The following is a 24,368-nucleotide window of genomic DNA, read 5'->3' as shown; positions in this document are numbered from 1 at the left end:
GAATTGTATGCAATGCCTGGGCATCAGGGAGTGAATGGAGCCCTACACAGACAGACTACACACCGCCGAGCAGCTTCTCGAACACCAGATAGAACCGCGCCTCGTCTTCACAGAACTCAATCAGCTCCAAAATATTCCTGCAAAAATAAAAGACATGAGTACCGGAGAGCGGAAGGCGAGCGCTGCGCAAGGGGCGTGGCCTCAGCTCTAACATGAAGCCACGAGTCCTCTCTCGTGTCAGTGTGGTACTGACCGGAGTTTGTGTCATAATCTAGATCTAGAACGTATCTCCACATGACATTACTTGTTGCCTTGACACTGGTACAGCGTTTCCACTTCTCGGAAGACGCGGCTGCGGCTGTGGCCGGCCTTCTTCTCCACAATCTGCCAAAGGGAGGAAGGGGCTACTTAAACGATGGAAAAGTCATCACCCCCCCTACGGGGGAGGGGTACACAAGTACTCTTAGGTCACAGTCGTTCATCCTCACACAGACACGCGAGGGCGCCTCACCTTGACGGCGTAGTCTTTTCCATTCTGCAGACTGATGCAGCCTTGGACCTTGGCATAGGCTCCTTCTCCAAGCAGCTCGTCCGTCAGCGTGTACAAATCTACAAGACACCGGAGACGTCACCCCGATACCATGGAGGACGGACAGACACCCGTCATCATGGACAGACCGGGCCGCTGGGCAGCCATGATGGGCCTTGCTCCATCTCCCCACTACAATGCTAATATAGAGCAGAGTCTACAGGCGAGACCGAGCAGCGGAGGAGGAGAGAGGCACTCGATACTGGCACATTGGGGGGGGGGAGAGAGGCACTCGATACTGGCACATTGGGGGGGGGTTGGCACTATGATACTGGCACATGGGGGGGGGGGAGAGAGATGGCACTTGATACTGCAACATGGGGGGGGGGGGGGAAGGAAAGAGGCACTCGATACTGGCACATTGGGGGGGGGTTGGCACTATGATACTGGCACATGGGGGGGGGGGGAGAGAGATGGCACTTGATACTGCAACATGGGGGGGGGGGGGAGAGAGGCACTTTATACTGGCACATTGGGGGGGTTGGCACTATGATACTGGCACATGGGGGGGGGGGGGGGAGAAGGAGAGAGGCACTTGATACTGGCACTTTTGGGGGGGGGGGGGGGTGGCCCTTTTTACTGGCAGATTATTAGGCCCTTAATCATACCCAATGTCACCCAGAGCCAGTCCCCTGCCCCCCCTTGATCATACCCAGTGTCTGTCACCCTTAAATTTAAGGGGGGCAGGGTCTAATTGAGGGGGCAGGGGACTGGCTCTGGGTGACGCTGGGTACAATTAAGGGGGGCAGGGGACTGGCTCTGGGTGACGCTGGGTACGATTAGGGGGGGCAGGGGACTGGCTCTGGGTGACGCTGGGTACGATTAGGGGGGGCAGGGGACTGGCTCTGGGTGACGCTGGGTACAATTAAGGGGGGCAGGGGACTGGCTCTGGGTGACGCTGGGTACGATTAGGGGGGGGCAGGGGACTGGCTCTGGGTGACGCTGGGTACGATTAGGGGGGGCAGGGGACTGGCTCTGGGTGACGCTGGGTACGATTAGGGGGGGGCAGGGGACTGGCTCTGGGTGACGCTGGGTACGATTAGGGGGGGCAGGGGACTGGCTCTGGGTGACGCTGGGTACGATTAGGGGGGGCAGGGGACTGGCTCTGGGTGACGCTGGGTACGATTAGGGGGGGCAGGGGACTGGCTCTGGGTGACGCTGGGTACGATTAGGGGGGGCAGGGGACTGGCTCTGGGTGACGCTGGGTACGATTAGGGGGGGCAGGTGACTGGCTCTGGGTGACGCTGGGTACAATTAGGGGGGGCAGGGGACTGGCTCTGGGCGACACTGGGTACGATTAAGGGGGGCAGGGGACTGGCTCTGGGTGACGCTGGGTACGATTAGGGGGGGCAGGGGACTGGCTCTGGGTGACGCTGGGTACGATTAAGGGGGGCAGGGGACTGGCTCTGGGTGACGCTGGGTACGATTAGGGGGGGCAGGGGACTGGCTCTGGGTGACGCTGGGTACAATTAGGGGGGGCAGGGGACTGGCTCTGGGCGACACTGGGTACGATTAGGGGGGGCAGGTGACTGGCTCTGGGTGACGCTGGGTACGATTAGGGGGGGCAGGGGACTGGCTCTGGGTGACGCTGGGTACGATTAGGGGGGGCAGGGGACTGGCTCTGGGTGACGCTGGGTACGATTAGGGGGGGCAGGGGACTGGCTCTGGGTGACGCTGGGTACGATTAGGGGGGGCAGGGGACTGGCTCTGGGTGACGCTGGGTACGATTAGGGGGGGCAGGGGACTGGCTCTGGGCGACGCTGGGTACGATTAGGGGGGCAGGGGACTGGCTCTGGGTGACGCTGGGTACGATTAAGGGGGGCAGGGGACTGGCTCTGGGTGACGCTGGGTACGATTAGGGGGGGCAGGGGACTGGCTCTGGGTGACGCTGGGTTTTCCTCTTCTGTTTAGGTGACCGGGGGGCACAAGATGAGCTCGCACAGGGCGCCTGAACACCTAAGGCCAGCCCTGCTTCCAGACGAGTTTGATACGGATTTCGGAGATTTATCGTTGCTTCCCGTTTATACCGTGTGCTCAGGTTTTACATTTCCCTAAATTTTGATAAAATATATATATTTTTTTTATTTAAAATCCAAAACCGCGTAAATTTACGAGTCGCACTGCAACCCCATTCAGATCAATGGCCGCCCTGCTACGCAGAGATGGTGTGATGGGTGTTGTAGTCCCAGCCGTACACTGACCTGCAAACCTCCCAGTGAAGGTCTCCGCCGCCCGGCCCCGCTTCTTCTTCTTCCTCCTCCTCTTCCCAGGATCATCTATCGGGATAGGCTGACTGCTGACCATCTCTGCACCAAGAAAGAAAGCTGGATGAGAGAAGACCGGGCGACCGCAGGACCAAGGTCACCACCAGGAAGGTCCAAAGGGTGCGAGCAGTACGTGGATGCTGCTCCTCAAGCGACAAATCCAGTACGGGTTCTTCTGTGCCAGTCCACGCAGAGCTGCCACGAGGACTAGACCGCCACATCTCAGGGGGCACTGACCGCATCAGGCTAGACGGTTGCCATTCAATAAGGTACTTTTACAGGGAAATAAATCTATGACCAGGGACACTGCGCACGTCCAAGGTCTAGAAGAGTGTGAATGAGGCCCTAAACCCACAACGCCACCCGAAAATCCTCCTTTCCTGGGCAAACATTCTCCTTAAAAAAACACCTCATAAACCCCCCCCCCCCCCCCCATATATTTTCTGAATTTAGACCCCCGGTATAATGTCAGAATGCCACTTTATACCCTCAGGCACAGGAAGTCATGCGCGCCTCCTAAACCATTCCCATGTGCAGCGTCTGGGAGCGCACCCCAAAACCTGACAACCGGATGACTGCAGACAGTCGACAACCACTGGCATGCAACTGACAAACAGAATAAAAAGCATCAAAACCCTGTCCCGACGAGGGTTACCCACAAACACCCCAGGCGTCAATCTTCGGAGCCAATCGCCCGAAATATCTACTTGCAGAATCTCCAGCGCAACCCAGTATACATGAACCGCCATTCCTGCAGAATATAGTAAAACCGCGAGATACGAGGAGTGTGTACACCGCGCACATCTCCACTCACTGCGGTACGGGTTAGGCTCTCCTGGACCTCCTGCGCTTCCTCAGGCCCGAGCGATGGCAGGCCCAGGTGTCGACTCCATAACATGGACACAAAGCCCCTCCATTACACCCACACTGACGACAGTAACCGTATTGCTCCGGTATCACATGAGATACGTCCTTGGCAGAGAAGGGGTTACACCCAATCTGCCCGGCATAGACCTTCCCACATACAGATCTGCTGTATGTGCGGGTGGCCCTGGCACTCAGGCCTCCTCACAGCGCCGCCCATTGGATAGTGGCTGTGCTTGGTATTGCAGATCAGACGCCTAGGTCTTGTTACGTCACTGGCCTAGGAGGAGCACCTCGGCCTATGCACACAACTGATCGGCAGGGGCGCCGGACGCCATATTCCCACTCTTGATTATCCGCCAAGGACCATGGACCAGTCTGACCCTGAGGTTTCCTCACCACCCAGGACCTGGCTTCACCGCGTCTAGAGGTAGAAGGACCACAGCTCACACTGTGCGCAATGGGGACCGATGGGAACCCCAAACCCAGGCCGAGAAAAAAGAAGTTATTTCCAGGCACTCCGCATCTATGTGCGCACACCTTGTATGGTAGAACATTGAGTATTCATTTCCACCAAAATCCATACAAAAATAACCACAAAACTCTGCTCGTTAACCCTTTATCCTCCACTGGTTGTTGTGGACCAGTAATTAGCAATCAATACCCGATTATACAAAACGCAGGAGTTTTCACAAACATCTAAAAATCTATTCATCTCATTTCATCCACATGATTTTGGGAACATAATTAAAATATCAAAGCGATAGAATCCATGATTAGGGTCAAACGCAATTAAAATGCTTCTATCCAATTCATACCCGAAACGTCAGCATTTCATCCACTACATCGCTCCGATGGGCGTTCCACCGTTTAAGACGAATGTAGTAATAGGTCTTTACACGTGGCGGATTACTTTAATGCTGGTTGGTAGAAGTGGCAGCGCCGATCGGCGTTCATAGGCACGGCTTGTATCTCGTGTAGCGCTCACACTCACAGTTTATGGATCAATACCGGTAGCGCATCTTATTGTAAGTCGGTAGAATTCAGCGCCTACCTGGTAATGTCCAAGACGTCAGTAGCTCCGAGGCTCGGCAATGTGATCTAGCGCTCACCTTCAAGGAGGACTAACTTCAGAATTTACGGTGGCTTGGAGCGGGATAGATGTCTGTATTGCGTTACCGCTCTTGACCGCCCTCGCCGATACCGCTGTTCATTCCTCCCGGCAGACGTGTTCGTCCTGCTGCACGCCAAGCACTCCTCGCAGGGTCTTGAACTCCGTTGGTAATTGCTCCAGCTGTAGTTTCACTTAAAGTTCTTTAAGAAGATGTCGACATCAGGCATAAAAGTGACATAAAATCGCTAAACGCGTTTCGAGCCTCCGCTCCTTCCTCAGTAGCTAGGTCACTTGCCAATGGATGGTGCCTTTTATACGATCCGAAATCATTAGCTGGATCCAGTGGATCGGGATCACTGCTATACAGATATTACAGAGACCCGTACGTGGACCTGTTCACATTACTCCTCCTTCTATCCATATACCAATCTCCATCAGGGTCGACACCATTTTGCAATGTAAACGCCAATTACGATAAATATGGTGGTTATGCCTTTTCTTAACTGACTATATGGCTCTTTTTATACCAATCATCTTCTAAATACACAGTAAAGGTTAAAAGGAATATGATCGCATTATTTCATATAAAATATATAAAAATATTCCTGTGTTGAGCAATGTAGATCTGACTTGATAGAAGGGAGAGGCGAAGCCTGGACCCAGGAGAGATCAGGCGCCGAATCTACCAACCAGCATTAAAGTAGCCCGCCACGTGTAAAGGCCTATTCCTACATTCGGCTTGACCGGTGGAACGCCCATCGGAGCGATGTAATGGATGAAATGCTAAAGTTTTGTGTATAAATTGGATAATGACGACTACACTTAGCGGTAATCGGATTTTCCCTTCCCCCACAGAGAGATGGCTCCGCCGCCAGGACGGGAAACCTGCAGCATAAGAAGGTGGCGCCTCCTCCCACCTCAGTGGTTTACAGAGCGCGAGCGCGACTCCGACCCAAGTTAGTTTATACATTTTTTGCCGCTCCCTGTGCAATCAGACATCGTTGATAAAAAAAATAATGGCTGCACGCACAAGCAGTAAAGCCGAGAAATTGGGATCATTCTGAATTCAAGTGGTGGTATGCCTACTATAAATGGATCAAGGGAAGCTCTTAGCGCACATTGGATCAATGGAAGCTCTAACCCTAACCCATCTACCAAGCGTCAAGGTGGCTTCCACAGACGGGTCCCTATCGCTACTATACCGCCTCTCCTGGACTTCTCCAAGTCCACATTTTCAGGGCGTGTGGTACAAATGTAGCTGGTTCCTTCACTGCCCTGATAATGTGGACTTGGATATGTCCAAGAGAGGCGGTATATCAGTCATAGAGACCCGTCTGCGGAAGCCACCTTGACGCTTGGTAGATGGGCCCGACACAAGTTTGATTAAAATGTGCGCTAAGCGCTTCCATTGATCCATTTATAGTAGGCATACCACCACTTGAATTTAGAATGATCCCCATTTCTCAGCTTTACTTTAGCCATTATTTTTTGCTTTATGGATATGCACCTATGACTATGAATAAGAGTGGGCCAGTCTAAATCTTCTTGTAGTTGTGCAATCAGACAGACACCATCACCATAGAGGGGGGGGGGAGATAAGGAACGGTGCTGCTGTGGGGTCTGGAAAATCTCATTACCGGTAAGTGTAATCATCATTTGTCCCTTCCCCCCACAGCAAGATTACAGAGAAAACACCTTCCTTAAGGGTGGGAACCCACTTCCAAAACCTTCTTACCAAAGAGAAGAAGATCAGAGACAGAATTAAGCTGCAGCCGATAGAAAGTAGAGGGAGAAGACCTGAATGGATACATTAGCCCTCTCCACCCAAGAAGTAGAATGAGCCTTCAGAGATGGAGGAGGAGGAGGAGGAGGAGAACATCCCAAAAAGGAGCATGCTTGAGAAATGAAAGTTCTGGCAATGGAACTTTTGGAGGACGTCTTACCCTTATTAACACCTGAAAAAAGAAGAAATAAAGCAGAGGACTTCCTGCACTCCTTGGTCACTTCTAGGTAATGGATAAGAATTCTTCTCACATCTAAAGAGTGAAAAACCATCTCTTCATGATCTTTGGGCTCGGCAAAAAAGGACGGAAGGACTATCGCCTGGAGCCTATTAGACCTAGACGGGCATTTTGGTAAAAATTTGGGGTCTGGCCTAGTACTGCCCTATCCTCCAGAATTTACATAAAAGGAAGGTTAATAGAGTTAGATTGAATCTCGCCAACTCTTCTAGCAGATGTTCGAGCCACCAACAGGACTAGCTTAAGGGTAAGCATTTTTACTGAACAAGACTCCAAAGGCTCAAAGGGTTCCCTAGTTAACGCATTCAACGCTAGGCTCAAATCCCATGGGGGAAATTTAGGAGCTTTCACCGAGACAATTCTACCACCTCGAAAAATCTCACTATCCAAGGGTTCATAGCAAAATTTTTACCCCCGAGGGAAGAAAGGGCCAAAACTTGCAGAGTGCTCTTAGCTAACCCCATAGATAAACCCCTTTGAAGAAACTCTAAAATCTGTACAACAGTACAGGGCCATGAATCTGCCTTTATTCCTGCAAAGGATAAGAATCTTTTCCAAATTTGTCACCCCTTGTCAGCGTAAATAGAATGTCACCGCTTTTCTACTTTTAAGTAAGGCTGCTGGACCCACGCCGATCAGCTGTTTGAGATGGCAGCGGCGCTCCTGCAGCGCCGTGGCCTTCTCACTGTTTACCGCCGGCCCACTGACGTCACGACTAGTATCAACTAGCGTGGGCGGGGCTAAGCTATGTTCACTTGAATGGAGCTTAGCCCCACCAACGCTAGTTGATACTAGTCGTGATGTCAGTGGGCCGGCGGTAAACAGTGAGAAGGCCACGGCGCTACTGGAGCGCCGCTGCCTTCTCAAACAGATAATCGGTGGGGGTCCCGGGTGTAGTACCCCCGCCGATCAGAAGCTGATCTATCCAGAGGATAGAACCCTAATATTAGGTCTGAAAGTGGAGTCCGCCGCCTCCCAAGTGTTTCTAAGGCAAGCATCAATTTTTTTTTATCCAAAAGGATCCCGTAGGAATCCCATAGCCTCAAAAAGTTAAGGAAGACCTTCTAGAAATCTTAGATATAGCCACATCTATTTTTGGGGCTTAATCCCAAGAAGAAGATTATCCTTTTGAAGAGGAATCCTTTGGTAATGAAGGTCTTCTTATCTGGTTTCTTCCATTCTCGGTCAATAATGGCTGACATGTTTTCCTTTGCATAAAAGTATCAGCGCCTTTTCCCCCCCTAAGGCCCTCAAACACTGAATCAGCCACCGACTTATCTTCTTTTACATCCTCCAAGGTGGATCATATCGCCTTTAGCAACTTGTCAGTCTCTTCCACTGGAAATAAAGGTCTACCCCTCCATGTCATCTGCCGAAGAGGAATTTTCTGAGTCGTCCCCTGCAGGTGTGTGCCGCAAAACCCTCCAGAGCCTCTCTGGGACTTAAAGGCCATGGGCAGAACCTAAAAGGAAAAACTGCAGGTCTCCCACTCCAGGAAACCTCACCGAGGTGGGAGGAGGCACCACCTTTTTAGGCTGCAGGTTTCCGGTCTTGGGGGCAGAGCCATCTCTGTGGTGCTGTCGTGGGGGAAGGTAAAATAACCATTTTAATTGCGTTTGACCCTAATCATGGATTCTATCACTTTGATATTTTAATTATGTTCCCAAAATCATGTGGATGAATTGATTTTTAGATGTATCAATGTGAATTTAGGAAGACTCGTCTGCATTTTGTATAATGGGGTTTTGATTGGTAATTACTGATCCACAACAACCAGTGGAGGATAAATGGTTAACAAGCAGAGTTTTGTGGTTATTTTTGTATAGATTTTTGATGCAAATAAACTTGTACAAAATGTTTTACCGTACAAGGTGTGCGGCCATATACTTCCTAGAAGGTGGTGTGCCTGGAAACACTCTTCATTATTAGATGAAGGCGCTTAGTCCGGCCCTCGTGGCGGCTCCACGTGGACTGGCCTGACATGGAAGAACCCATCCTGGATTTGTTGGCGGATTATACCTTCTGAAAAGCTGAAGAAACCCACAAGACGAGCAGCGTCCACCAGATAAGTCCACGTATTGTCCAGTGCCACAATCATTGTCCATTACTGCTTTTCCAAGAGCTAATTACTAAAAGGTGTTTGCCTTAAAGAGGAAGTCCTATGACCACAACTTCTCTACCCACAGGAAGGGGAACATTTCCGACTGGGGCCCTCACCGTACTACCAGTGCGCCAGATACGTGTCCATCACTCCACTCTATGGGGCTCCCAGAGATGCAGTTCTAGTGATTGGGCCCCCAAAGGTCAGACTCCCACCTATGCAGTTCCGGGCGCCGGGCAGGTAGTTTGTTCAGTAGCTTAGCCCTGCTGCGGGCAAGTAGCAGGGCTGAGATGGCTTTGTTTACCGGAGCACGAGCTGGGCGTGGAGAGGCGTTCCCATGGTGATGGGGACGCTTGAAATTAAAATATACCATCGGAGTGGAGAAAACTCCAATCCGATGGTATATTCTAAACCAGAGGCGTTCCCATGGTGATGGGGATGCACCTGACAGGGAGCTGCCATCCGTGACGCCTGAGGGTTAATTGTGCGGACGGCAGCCGGGAATGTTTCTACAATGTTTGCATTGGTGGACAGTGCGCGCCCCCCCACCCCTCCATCATTGGTGGCAGCGGCAGTTCCGATCGGAGTCCCAGCAGTGTAATGCTAGGGCTCCGATCAGTTACCATGGCAGCCAGGACGCTACTGAAGTCCTGTCTGCCATGGTCAGTCAGTCAGCATTATACTTACATGTGCTGTAGCCGCCCGACGCTCCTCCTTCTTGTAACTCCTCACAGGTCTGTGCGGCACATTACTATAAGCATAAGCAACGCGCCGCACAGACCTGTGAGGCGTTACAAGAAGGAGGAGCGTCGGGCGGCCACAGTGCATGCAAGTATTCTTCTGACCAACTGACCATGGCAGACAGGACTCCAGTAGCGTCCTGGCTGCCATGGTAACCGATCGGAGCCACAGCATTATACTGCTGGGACTCAGATTGGAACTACCGCTGCCACCATTGATGGGGGGGGGGGTGCCGCAGCCCTGGAGACAAGTGGGGGTGGCAGGGCACAGCAGCAGGAGATGAGCGCTTCCATTGTGGAAGCGTTCATCTCCATAGTCATCTGTATCGCCGTCCTCAGGACGGCGATACAGATGTCTATGCTGCGGGCCCTCCCGTTCCTCTGGTAGGCTGCCGGCCTAGTGCCGGCAGCCTATCAGAGGCCGGTGCAGGCGGCGCGATGGCGTCATTGCGCTGCCTGAGCCGTATAGCGAGGGACACAGGCCGCAAGAGGTAAGTAGAAGTGTTTTTTTTTTTTTTTATATATATAGGTACAATACTGCTGGCACATGATAAGGGGGGACTACTGGGCTGGCACATGTTAAGGGGGGAAGGGACTACTGGGCTGGCACATGTTAAGGGGGGGGGGACTACTGGGCTGGCACATGTTAAGGGGGGGGGACTACTGGGCTGGCACACGATATGGGGGGGCTACCACGATATGGGGGGGGCTACCGGCACATGATATGGGGGGGGGGCTACCGGCACATGATATGGGGGGGGGGCTACCGGCACATGATATGGGGGGGGGCTACCGGCACATGATATGGGGGGGGGCTACCGGCACATGATATGGGGGGGGGGCTACCGGCACATGATATGGGGGGGGGGTACCGGCACATGATATGGGGGGGGGCTACCGGCACATGATATGGGGGGGGGCTACCGGCACATGATATGGGGGGGGGCTACCGGCACATGATATGGGGGGGGGCTACCGGCACATGATATGGGGGGGGGCTACCGGCACATGATATGGGGGGGGGCTACCGGCACATGATATGGGGGGGGGGGGGGCTACCGGCACATGATATGGGGGGGGGGGCTACCGGCACATGATATGGGGGGGGGCTACCGGCACATGATATGGGGGGGGGCTACCGGCACATGATATGGGGGGGGGCTACCGGCACATGATATGGGGGGGGGGCTACCGGCACATGATATGGGGGGGGGCTACCGGCACATGATATGGGGGGGGGCTACCGGCACATGATATGGGGGGGGGCTACCGGCACATGATATGGGGGGGGGCTACCGGCACATGATATGGGGGGGGGCTACCGGCACATGATATGGGGGGGGGCTACCGGCACATGATATGGGGGGGGGCTACCGGCACATGATATGGGGGGGGGCTACCGGCACATGATATGGGGGGGGGCTACCGGCACATGATATGGGGGGGGGCTACCGGCACATGATATGGGGGGGGCTACCAGCACATGATATGGGGGGGGGCTACCGGCACATGATATGGGGGGGGCTACCGGCACATGATATGGGGGGGCTACCGGCACATGATATGGGGGGGGGCTACCGGCACATGATATGGGGGGGGGGCTACCGGCACATGATATGGGGGGGGCTACCGGCACATGATATGGGGGGGCTACCGGCACATGATATGGGGGGGGGCTACCGGCACATGATATGGGGGGGGGGCTACCGGCACATGATATGGGGGGCTACTGGCACATGATATGGGGGGGCTCTTATTACTGGCACATGATTGGGGCACTTATTACTGGCAGATTATTGGGGGGGCACTATATGGCCATCTACTGAGGCTAAAAAGAAAAGGTATTTTATAAGGGGGCTCTGTATAGGGGCATTTTATACTGGGACACATTATGGTGGGTACTATGGGGAAGGGGGGGGGGAGCACTATAGGGGTCATCTACGGGGGCACTGAAAAGGGGTATTTTATATTGGCACATTATGGGAACATTAGCTCAACTGGGGGCATTACAAGGGGGTATTTTTGCACTGTCACATTATAAGGAGAATTATTTCTACTGGGGGGGCATTATGGTGGGCTTTATTACTCCCCCATGGTATGACCCCCTAGTAGCAGCACCAGCCTCTCCCTGCTCTGCTATCCCTCTGCCCCTTCTCCAAATCCTTATTATGAAATCTCTCTCATTAGGATAAAACACAACATCAGCTCCGCCGAGCCCCCGGCCAAGTGTGGAAGTGGCGTCCGGGACCCCCAAGGGCCAAGTAACTACGTTTTTATGTGAAATAGGTTTATGTTTGTAGTTAATCTTTATTATCAATTTTACATTGCAGATTTTGTATTTTTTTGCAGCCTATGGGTGAGATTGTATTAATATTTTTATTATTTGGTCGAAAGGCTCATTGGGGGGGAGGGGGGATTGTATCGGGACTGCCGTAGAATATCTGAAATAGCCGGTCAAGCTGCTGCATGCAACAATCATTACATAGGAGGCCGACAAAGAAGGGGCGGGTCAAAGGCTGTCTGGGCATGCTGAGAGTCGGAGGCATCCTGGTGGGAAAACACTGATAATATGAACAATGGGGGCTCTACAACAGAGCAGTCGTGGGGCAAAGTTCAGATCCGTGTTTACAAGTGTTTTACAATAAACGCTTTCTCCTATTATAAACAAGTAATGACGCAACGCTGCGGGGCCGGTGTGCAACTTTCTCCAGGGCTGGTTTTAACCCTAACCCTAATACTGGGGGGGGGGGGGGCGTACTGCCCACCAATGATTTTAATACTGTGGGGGGGGGGGGGGGGGCGCACTGCCCACCAATGATTTTAATACTGTGGGGGGGGGGGGGCGCACTGCCCACCAATGATTTTAATACTGGGGGGGGGGGGGGGGGGCGCACTGCCCACCAATGATTTTAATACTGTGGGGGGGGGGGGGGGCGCACTGCCCACCAATGATTTTAATACTGTGGGGCTGTGGGGGGGGGGGGCGCACTGCCCACCAATGATTTTAATACTGTGGGGGGGGCGCACTGCCCACCAATGATTTTAATACTGTGGGGGGGGCGCACTGCCCACCAATGATTTTAATACTGTGGGGGGGGGGGGGCGTACTGCCCACCAATGATTTTAATACTGTGGGGGGGGGGGGGCGCACTGCCCACCAATGATTTTAATACTGTGGGGGGGGGGGGGCGTACTGCCCACCAATGATTTTAATACTGTGGGGGGGGGGCGTACTGCCCACCAATGATTTTAATACTGTGGGGGGGGGGGCGTACTGCCCACCAATGATTTTAATACTGTGGGGGGGGGGGGCGTACTGCCCACCAATGATTTTAATACTGTGGGGGGGGGGGGCGCACTGCCCACCAATGATTTTAATACTGGGGGGGGGGGCGTACTGCCCACCAATGATTTTAATACTGTGGGGGGGGGCGTACTGCCCACCAATGATTTTAATACTGTGGGGGGGGGGGGGCGTACTGCCCACCAATGATTTTAATACTGGGGGGGGGGGCGCACTGCCCACCAATGATTTTAATACTGGGGGGGGGGGCGTACTGCCCCCCAATGATTTTAATACTGGGGGGGGGGGCGTACTGCCCACCAATGATTTTAATACTGGGGGGGGGCGTACTGCCCACCAATGATTTTAATACTGGGGGGGGGCGTACTGCCACCAATGATTTTAATACTGGGGGGGGGGGGGGCGTACTGCCCACCAATGATTTTAATACTGGGGGGGGGGCGTACTGCCCACCAATGATTTTAATACTGTGAGGGGGGGGCGTACTGCCCACCAATGATTTTAATACTGGGGGGGGGCGTACTGCCACCAATGATTTTAATACTGGGGGGGGGGCCGTACTGCCCACCAATGATTTTAATACTGGGGGGGGGCGCATTGCCCACCAACGCAAACATTGTAGAAACATTCCCGGCACCCGACCTCTGACAGGGAGCGGTGATCACACCCGGCAGAATGCACTGCACCGCGGCCGGATAACCGTACTGTGGGGCAGGAGGGGCGCAGTGGTCTGTTGGAGTGATTGGCACCATAACCATGCCCAACGGTTGCACTGCGATCGGCCGCACAGCACATTATGCCTGCGGCCCAGTCCAAACAGAATGCGGCAAGCAGCGTCGTGACCGGACCTCGGGCATAATTGTGCCCTGCGATCGCCTGCGGCTGTGGCGCCATTCACTTCAATGGACCGTCACGCCCCTCCTGCCCCACAACATAGGGAGCCGGCCGCCATGTAGTGCAATCATCTGGTGTGAACGAGGACTTTCACACCACAAAGACTGGAACGTCCCTGCACAAGGACGCGCGGCGGTGCGTGGACATGTGGTTCGGATCACTTAGTATCAGGACAAGGAGATCGAGCCCCCGCTTTAGTCCTTCGACAAGCAGATTTTTTTTTTTTATTTCCACACCCTGCAGGATCAGTCCAGGAGCAGAACAGGCAACCCTAAAAGGAAAGCAGCCGGGGTAACGGCAGAAGACCCTCAGACGACCACTATTAGGACAACACTGGAGAAGAGCAGAATGAGGACCGTCTCCAGTAGCCCCAAGACCATCCAGATGCTCCACAGCTTCTAGGGCAGGGATCAGCAACCTCCGGCACTCCAGCTGTTCAGAAACTACAACTCCCAGCATGCTTCATTCACTTCTAGGGGAGTTAGAAGCGCAGCTGAGTATGTTTGCATGCTGGGAGTTGTAGTTCCACAGCAGCTGGAGTGCCGGAGGTTGCCTACCCCTGTTCTAGGGAAACGTTCTATGGACGGAGAAGACAAGTGGACCATCTAAGCACACGTCCGGACACCAGAACCTCCTCTGCCGCAACGCCTGGACACCGAGCCATACCCGCAAGGGTGGAGTCGCAGCACGTTTCCCCCAACCTTTCAACATGTACAAGAAACATATCCATTAAACGGATGCCATACGGGGACGGCCCTTCACCATACGGTTCCATTGTACATAAAGATGCGTTTTGGAACGACCAAGTCACAGTCCTGAGCGTTACAGCGCTCCAGATGGCGACGAACCCGGAAGGGGGGCCCTGGAGGACAGTGTGTGGGGCGTATTACTACTGTGGAGGAGATCACTGCATGTAAATGTGTCCCCTCCACTGACGAGCAGATGATTGTCAGGAAGGAACGATTCTGTATGGAGACGAGCGATGGCATTACTGATTACTGCTCCCTGTACTGTGGAGGAGATCGCTGCATGTAAATGTGTCCCCTCCACTGACGAGCAGACGATTGTCAGGAAGGAACGATTCTGTATGGAGACGAGCGATGGCATTACTGATTACTGCTCCCTGTACTGTGGAGGAGATCGCTGCATGTAAATGTGTCCCCTCCACTGACGAGCAGACGATTGTCAGGAAGGAAGGCTTCTGTATGGGGACGAGCAATGGCATTAGTGATCACTGCTCCCTGTACTGTGGAGGAGATCGCTGCATGTAAATGTGTCTCCTCCACTGACGAGCAGGAGATTGTCGGGAAGGAGCGCTTCTGTATGAGGATGAGCGATGGCATTAGTGATCACTGCTCCCTGTACTGTGGAGGAGATCGCTGCTAGTAAACGGGATCTCTGCTTCCCCCCCCCCCCCCCCCGTACAGACGGCTCAGGAGCAGAGATCCCCCCCCTACATACAGGTCAGGAGCAGAGATCCCCCATCCCTACATACAGGTCAGGAGCAGAGATCCCCCCTACATACAGGTCAGGAGCAGAGATCCCCCCCCCCTACATACAGGTCAGGAGCAGAGATCCCCCCCCTACATACAGGTCAGGAGCAGAGATCCCCCCTACATACAGGTCAGGAGCAGAGATCCCCCCTACATACAGGTCAGGAGCAGAGATCCCCCCCCCCTACATACAGGTCAGGAGCAGAGATCCCCCCCCTACATACAGGTCAGGAGCAGAGATCCCCCCCCCCCCCCTACATACAGGTCAGGAGCAGAGATCCCCCCCCCCCCCCCCCTACATACAGGTCAGGAGCAGAGATCCCCCCCCCCCCTACATACAGGTCAGGAGCAGAGATCCCCCCCCCCCCCCCTACATACAGGTCAGGAGCAGAGATCCCCCCCCCCCCCCCCCCTACATACAGGTCAGGAGCAGAGATCCCCCCCCCCCCCTACATACAGGTCAGGAGCAGAGATCCCCCCCCCCCCCCCTACATACAGGTCAGGAGCAGAGATCCCCCCCCCCCCTACATACAGGTCAGGAGCAGAGATCCCCCCCCCCCCTACATACAGGTCAGGAGCAGAGATCCCCCCCCCCCCCCCCCTACATACAGGTCAGGAGCAGAGATCCCCCCCCCCCCTACATACAGGTCAGGAGCAGAGATTCCCCCCCCCCCCCCCCCGTACAGACGGGTCAGGAGCAGAGATTCCCCCCCCCCCGTACAGACGGGTCAGGAGCAGAGATTCCACCCCCCCCCCCCCTACATACAGGTCAGGAGCAGAGATCCCCCCCCCCCCCCCCCCCCCCCCCCCCACATACAGGTCAGGAGCAGAGATCCCCCCCCCCCCCCCTACATACAGGTCAGGAGCAGAGATCCCCCCCCCCCCCCTACATACAGGTCAGGAGCAGAGATTTCCCCCCCCCCCCCCGTACAGACGGGTCAGGAGCAGAGATTCCCCCCCCCCCCGTACAGACGGGTCAGGAGCAGAGATTCCACCCCCCCCCCCCCCCCGTTAGACGGGTCAGGGGCAGAGATCCCCACCCTACATACGGGTCAGGAGCAGAGATCCCCCCCGTACAGACGGGTCAGGGGCAGAGATCCCCCCCCTACATACAGGTCAGGGGCAGAGATCCCCCCCCCCCCTACATACAGGTCAGGAGCAGAGATCCCCCCCCCCCCTACATACAGGTCAGGAGCAGAGATCCCCCCCCCCCCTACATACAGGTCAGGAGCAGAGATTCCCCCCCCCCCCCCTACATACAGGTCAGGAGCAGAGATTCCCCCCCCCCCCCCTACATACAGGTCAGGAGCAGAGATCCCCCCCCCCCCTACATACAGGTCAGGAGCAGAGATCCCCCCCCCCCCTACATACAGGTCAGGAGCAGAGATTCCCCCCCCCCCCCCCGTACAGACGGGTCAGGAGCAGAGATCCCCCCCCCCCCCGTACAGACGGGTCAGGAGCAGAGATCCCCCCCCTACATACAGGTCAGGAGCAGAGATCCCCCCCCCCCCCCCCCCCCTACATACAGGTCAGGAGCAGAGATCCCCCCCCCCCCCCCCCCCCCCCTACATACAGGTCAGGAGCAGAGATCCCCCCCCCCCCCTACATACAGGTCAGGAGCAGAGATCCCCCCCCCCCCCCCTACATACAGGTCAGGAGCAGAGATCCCCCCCCCTACATACAGGTCAGGAGCAGAGATTCCACCCCCCCCCCCCCCCCCCCCCCCCCCCGACGGGTCAGGGGCAGAGATCCCCACCCTACATACGGGTCAGGAGCAGAGATCCCCCCCGTACAGACGGGTCAGGGGCAGAGATCCCCCCCCTACATACAGGTCAGGAGCAGAGATCCCCCCCCCCCCCCCTACATACAGGTCAGGAGCAGAGATCCCCCCCCCCCCCCCTACATACAGGTCAGGAGCAGAGATCCCCCCCCCCCCCTACATACAGGTCAGGAGCAGAGATTCCCCCCCCCGTACAGACGGGTCAGGGGCAGAGATCCCCCCCCCTACATACGGGTCAGGAGCAGAGATCCCCCCCCCCCCCTACATACGGGTCAGGAGCAGAGATCCCCCCCCCCTACATACGGGTCAGGAGCAGAGATCCCCCCCCCCTACATACAGGTCAGGAGCAGAGATTCCCCCCCCCGTACAGACGGGTCAGGGGCAGAGATCCCCCCCCCCCGTACAGACGGGTCAGGGGCAGAGATCCCCCCCCTACATACGGGTCAGGAGCAGAGATCCCCCCCCCCCCCCCCGTACAGACGGGTCAGGGGCAGAGATCCCCCCCCCCGTACAGACGGGTCAGGGGCAGAGATCCCCCCCCTACATACAGGTCAGGAGCAGAGATCCTCCCCGTACAGACGGGTCAGGGGCAGAGATCCCCCCACCTTGTACAGGTCAGGTGCCCCCCGGACTCTTCCCCCTCCCGTGACCCCCGGACTCTTCCCCCTCCCGTGACCCCCGGACTCTTCCCCCTCCCGTGACCCCCAGACTCTTCCCCCTCCCGTGACCCCCATTACCGGCCGGCATCGGATCCGAGGCGACAGCTTGTTGTAACCTGGAAGCAGCAGAGCCCCGACCACCTCCACTGAGCGCCAGCGCTAAACGTTCGCCCCGCCCCCTTTATTGATTGGCTTTATCCGGCCAGGCCCAATCCTTACTCTACTCCCATTGGCTGCCAGATACTCTGCCCCCTCAGATGATTGGCTACGCCTCAGCTGTCGTCTCTTAAAAGGTTCCTTTAGGTTGGTGAAGGCAGAAACGAGGCTTGAAGCGCAACCAGGAAGTGCAGCTGATGTAACCGCGCTGCAAGCATTACCCTACACCGAAGTCTACAACCGGACGTGGCCCCGTCATGGCGGCGGTTCTCCTCCTCCTCACTGATGGGATCCATACACCAGACGGACCTGTTCTAGGTCTTAGGCCTCATGCACACGGCCGTTGTTTTGTTCCGTATTCGCTTCAACGGGGCCACAAAACATGCTGTCCGCTGCAGTCCGCATCCGATGCTCCGTTCCGTGGTCTGCAAAAAAAATATAACTTCTCTGTTTTTCAGACAAGAATAGGAAGTTATATTAATGGCTGTCCGCCATCCGTGTTTGAGTGTTGCAAAACAAAAACGGTCGTGTGCATATAGCCTTAGGCCTCATGCACACGACCGCATTTTTTCACGGTCTGCAAAACGGGGTCCGTAGGTCCGTGATCCGTGACCGTTTTTTCATCCGTGGGTCTTCCTTGATTTTTGGAGGATCCACGGACATGAAAAAAAATTCGTTTAGGTGTCCGCCTGGCCGTGCGGAGCCAAACGGATCCGTCCTGAATTACAATGCAAGTCAATGGGGACGGATCCGTTTGACGTTGACACAATATGGTGCAATTGCAAACGGATCCGTCCCCCATTGACTTTCAATGTAAAGTCAGGAGTTAAAGGGTTTCTATCACTTCGTATGCCATAATTAGCTCTCAGACACTAGCGATCCGCTAGTGTCTGCTCTGGCCAACCATCCTACTATAATCACTTGTGGGGCAGCGGTTTAGCTAAAAAAATAACTTTTATAAATATGCTAATGAGCCTCTAGGTGCTATGGGGGCGTCATTAGCACCTAGAGGCTCCGTCTACCTTCATACACAGCCACCGCCCAGCGCGTCCCTCCAGCCCGCCCATGTCCTGATGAATGCGATCCTCCGTGTGACGCAACGGACGAATTCTCGCGCATGCGCCGTGCGCGGCTGTATTCGGCGCATGCGCAGAGAATGTCTGACCACTTCCCTGCTCAGACATCTCCACTGCGCCTGTTCCTTGGAGCACTATGACGTCATCGGCGCAGGCGCAGTGGAGATGTCTGAGCAGGGAAGTGGTCAGACATTCTCTGCGCATGCGCCGAATACAGCCGCGCATGCGCGAGAATTCGTCCGTTGCGTCACACGGAGGATCGCATTCATCAGGAGATGGGCGGGCTGGAGGGACGCGCTGGGCGGCGGCCGCTGTGTATGAAGGTAGACGGAGCCTCTAGGTGCTAATGACGCCCACATAGCACCTAGAGGCTCATTAGAATATTTTTAAAAGTTATTTTTTTTAGCAAAACGGCTGCCCAAAAAGCTCTTATATTAGGATGGTTGGCCAGAGCAGACACTAGCGGATCGCTAGTGTCTGAGAGCTAATTATGGCATACGAAGTGATAGAAACCCTTTAATATACCATAGGATCAGAGTTTTCTCCAATCCGATGGTATATTTTAACTTGAAGCGTCCCCATCACCATGGGAACACCTCTATGTTAGAATATACTGTCAGATATGAGTTACATCGTGAAACTCAGATCCGACAGTATATTCTAACACAGAGGCGTTCCCATGGTGATGGGGACGCTTCAAGTTAGAATATACTGAGAACTGTGTACATGACTGCTGCCTGGCAGGTGCTGCACCTGAAGGGGTTAATTGTGCATATCATAGCCCCCTATAAGAGATCAGGGGCTGCCAGGCAGCAGGGGGCAGACCCCCCTCCCTCCCCAGTTTTAATTTCATTGGTGCCCAGTGTGCGGCCCCCCCCCCCCCCCCCCCCCCCCCTCTATTGTATTATTTTCATTGGTAGCACAGTGTGTGCCCCCCCCCCCTCCCTCTATTGTATTATCATTGGTGCCCAGTGTGCGGCCCCCCGCCCCCCCCCTCTATTGTATTATTTTCATTGGTAGCACAGTGTGTGCCCCCCCCCTCCCTCTATTGTATTATCATTGGTGGCACAGTGTGCGGCCTCCCCTCTCCACCCCCCCCCCCCTATCATTGGTGGCAGCGGAGAGTTCCGATCGGAGTCCCAGTTTAATCGCTGGGGCTCCGATCGGTAACCATGGCAACCAGGACGCTACTGCAGGCCTGGTTGCCATGGTTACTTAGCAATATTAGAAGCATCATACTTACCTGCTGCGCTGTCTGTGACCGGCCGGGAGCTCCTCCTACTGGTAAGTGACAGGTCTGTGCGGCGCATTGCTTAATGATCTGTCACTTACCAGTAGGAGGAGCTCCCGGCCGGACACAGACAGCGCAGCAGGTAAGTATGATGCTTCTAATATTGCTAAGTAACCATGGCAACCAGGCCTGCAGTAGCGTCCTGGTTGCCATGGTTACCGATCGGAGCCCCAGCGATTAAACTGGGACTCCGATCGGAACTCTCCGCTGCCACCAATGATCGGGGGGGGGCCACCAATGATATTAATACAATAGAGGGAGGGGGGGCGCACACTGGCCACCAATGATATTACAATAAAGGGAGGGGAGGCCGCACTCTGGCCACCAATGATATTACAATAGAGGGAGGGGGGAGGGCGCACACTGGCCACCAATGATATTTAAACTGGGGAGGGAGGAGGGTCTGCCCCCTGCTGCCTGGCAGCCCCTGATCTCTTATAGGGGGCTATGATATGCACAATTAACCCCTCAGGTGCAGCATCTGAGGGGTTAATTGTGCGGATCACAGCCCCCTGTAAGAGATCGGGTGCTGCCAGGCAGCAGGGGGCAGTCATGTACACAGTTCTTAGTATATTTTAACTTGAAGCGTCCCCATCACTATGGGAACGCCTCTGTGTTAGAATATACTGTCGGATCTGAGTTTTCACGAAGTGAAAACTCAGCTCTGAAAAAGCTTTTATGCAGACGGATCTGCGATCCGTCTGTGTGAAAGTAGCCTACGGCCACGGATCACTGACGCGGATGCCAATCTTGTGTGCATCCGTGTTTTTTCACGGACCCATTGACTTGAATGGATCCGTGAACCGTTGTCCGTCAAAAAAATAGGACAGGTCATATTTTTTTGACGGACAGGAAACACGGATGCGGCTGCAAAATGGTGCATTTTCCGATTTTTCCACGGACCCATTGAAAGTCAATGGGTCCGCGAAAAAAACGGAACGGCCACGGATGCACACAACGGTCGTGTGCATGAGGCCTTATAGAGAGGTTTTCCTGCTGGTGAGGTCTGTATGTATGCAGGGGGGGGGATGGGTGCCGTGTTATATTGTATGAGGGGGGGGGGTGTAATAGTGTATGGGGGGGGCGTGTAATAGTGTATGGGGGGGCGTGTAATAGTGTATGAGAGGGGGGGGGGGCTGTGTAATAGTGTATGAGGGGGGGCGTGTAATAGTGTATGAGGGGGGGCGTGTAATAGTGTATGAGGGGGGGCGTGTAATAGTGTATGGGGGGGCTGTGTAATAGTGTATGAGGGGGGGGCTGTGTAATAGTGTATGAGGGGGGGCGTGTAATAGTGTATGAGGGGGGGCGTGTAATAGTGTATGAGGGGGGGCGTGTAATATTGTATGAGGGGGGCGTGTAATAGTGTATGAAGGGGGGGTGTAATAGTGTATGAAGGGGGGTGTAATATTGTATGGGGGGGCGTGTAATAGTGTATGGGGGGGCGTGTAATAGTGTATGAGGGGGCGTGTAATAGTGTATGGGGGGGGCGTGTAATAGTGTATGGGGGGGGGCGTGTAATAGTGTATGGGGGGGGCGTGTAATAGTGTATGGGGAGGCGTGTAATAGTGTATGGGGGGGCGTGTAATAGTGTATGGGGGGGGGGGTGTAATAGTGTATGGGGGGGGGGGGGTAATAGTGTATGGGGGGGGACTGTGTAATATTATATGGGGGGGCGTGTAATAGTGTATGAGGGGGGCGTGTAATAGTGTATGAAGGGGGGGTGTAATATTGTATGGGGGGGCGTGTAATAGTGTATGAGGGGGCGTGTAATAGTGTATGAGGGGGGGGCTGTGTAATAGTGTATGAAGGGGGGCTGTGTAATAGTGTATGAAGGGGGGCTGTGTAATAGTGTATGAGGGGGGGGCTGTGTAATAGTGTATGAGGGGGGGCTGTGTAATAGTGTATGAGGGGGGGCTGTGTAATAGTGTATGAAGGGGGGGCTGTGTAATAGTGTATGAGGGGGGGGCTGTGTAATAGTGTATGAGGGGGGGGGCTGTGTAATAGTGTATGAGGGGGGGGGCTGTGTATGAGGGGGGGGGCGGTGTAATAGTGTATGAGGGGGGGGGCTGTGTAATAGTGTATGAGGGGGGGCTGTGTAATAGTGTATGAGGGGGGGGGGCTGTGTAATAGTGTATGAGGGGGGGGGGGCTGTGTAATAGTGTATGAGGGGGGGGGCTGTGTAATAGTGTATGAGGGGACGTGTAATAGTGTATGGGGGGGCGTGTAATAGTGTATGGGGGGGGACTGTGTAATATTATATGGGGGGGCTGTGTAATAGTGTATGAGGGGGGGGGCTGTGTAATAGTGTATGAGGGGGGGGCTGTGTAATAGTGTATGAGGGGGGGCTGTGTAATAGTGTATGAGGGGGGGGCTGTGTAATAGTGTATGAGGGGGGGCTGTGTAATAGTGTATGAGGGGGGGGCTGTGTAATAGTGTATGAGGGGGGGCTGTGTAATAGTGTATGAGGGGGGGCTGTGTAATAGTGTATGAGGGGGGGGCTGTGTAATAGTGTATGAGGGGGGGGCTGTGTAATAGTGTATGAGGGGGGGGCTGTGTAATAGTGTATGAGGGGGGGGGCTGTGTAATAGTGTATGAGGGGGGGGCTGTGTAATAGTGTATGAGGGGGGGCTGTGTAATAGTGTATGAGGGGGGGCTGTGTAATAGTGTATGAGGGGGGGGCTGTGTAATAGTGTATGAGGGGGGGGCTGTGTAATAGTGTATGAGGGGGGGGCTGTGTAATAGTGTATGAGGGGGGGGCTGTGTAATAGTGTATGAGGGGGGGGGGCTGTGTAATAGTGTATGAGGGGGGGGCTGTGTAATAGTGTATGAGGGGGGGGCTGTGTAATAGTGTATGAGGGGGGGGGGCTGTGTAATAGTGTATGAGGGGGGGGCTGTGTAATAGTGTATGAGGGGGGGGCTGTGTAATAGTGTATGAGGGGGGGGCTGTGTAATAGTGTATGAGGGGGGGGCTGTGTAATAGTGTATGAGGGGGGGGCGTGTAATAGTGTATGAGGGGGGGGCTGTGTAATAGTGTATGAGGGGGGGGCTGTGTAATAGTGTATGAGGGGGGGGCTGTGTAATAGTGTATGAGGGGGGGGCTGTGTAATAGTGTATGAGGGGGGGGCTGTGTAATAGTGTATGAGGGGGGGGCTGTGTAATAGTGTATGAGGGGGGGGCTGTGTAATAGTGTATGAGGGGGGGCTGTGTAATAGTGTATGAGGGGGGGGCTGTGTAATAGTGTATGAGGGGGGGGCTGTGTAATAGTGTATGAGGGGGGGGGGCTGTGTAATAGTGTATGAGGGGGGGGCTGTGTAATAGTGTATGAGGGGGGGGCTGTGTAATAGTGTATGAGGGGGGGGCTGTGTAATAGTGATTGCAGGATAAAACTTACCAGGAAAGGTTAAAGGACCTTAACATGTAGAGCTTGGAAGAAAGACGAGACAGAGGGGAGATGAGAGAAACTGCTAAATACATAAAGGGAATCAACAAGGGAAAAGAGGAGAGAAGATTTACAGGAAGAAAAACTACCACAAGAGGACATAGTGTTAAATTAGAGGGGCAAAGGGTTAACAGTAATATAAGGAAGTATTACTTTACTGAGAGAGTAGTGGATGCATGGAATAGCCTTCCTGCAGAAGTGGTAGCTGCAAATACAGTGAAGGAGGTTAAGCATGCATGGGATAGGCATAAGGCCATCCTTCATATAAGATAGGGCCGGGGGCTATCCATAGTACTCAGTATATTGGGCAGACTAGATGGGCCACATGGTTCTTATCTGCCGACACATTCTATGTTTCTATGTATGAGGGGGGGCGTGTAATGTTGTATGTACGAGGGGGGGCGTGTAATGTTGTATGTACGGGGGGGGCGTGTAATGTTGTATGTACGGGGGGGGGGTGTAATGTTGTATGTACGGGGGGGGGGGTGTAATGTTGTATGTACGGGGGGGGGGGGTGTAATGTTGTATGTACGGGGGGGGGGGCGTGGAATGTTGTATGTACGGGGGGGGGGCGTGTAATGTT

The 24,368-nt window shown here is 54.5% G+C and overlaps 1 protein-coding gene across 1 annotated transcript in view; it reads right to left on the bottom strand.

The window, feature by feature from the left end:
* Positions 1 to 17,993, bottom strand: part of MKNK1 (MAPK interacting serine/threonine kinase 1) — a 35,419-nt gene extending 17,426 nt beyond the window's left edge. Inside the window, exons 1-5 of the mRNA XM_040406816.1 lie at positions 17,902 to 17,993; positions 2,791 to 2,895; positions 512 to 609; positions 305 to 384; positions 64 to 137 (exon numbers count right to left, since the gene is read on the bottom strand). Of these exons, the coding sequence (XP_040262750.1) occupies positions 64 to 137; positions 305 to 384; positions 512 to 609; positions 2,791 to 2,895; positions 17,902 to 17,911 (367 nt within the window). The 5' untranslated portion in view covers positions 17,912 to 17,993. The remainder of the gene's footprint in view (positions 1 to 63; positions 138 to 304; positions 385 to 511; positions 610 to 2,790; positions 2,896 to 17,901) is intronic.
* Positions 17,994 to 24,368: the final 6,375 nt, after the last annotated feature.

Source organism: Bufo bufo, chromosome 9 (genome assembly GCF_905171765.1).
Source record: "Bufo bufo chromosome 9, aBufBuf1.1, whole genome shotgun sequence".
NCBI classification, from domain to species: Eukaryota; Metazoa; Chordata; class Amphibia; order Anura; family Bufonidae; genus Bufo; species Bufo bufo.
Note: the sequence above shows the minus strand (reverse complement) of the source record. Positions and strands in the feature narration are given on the sequence as shown.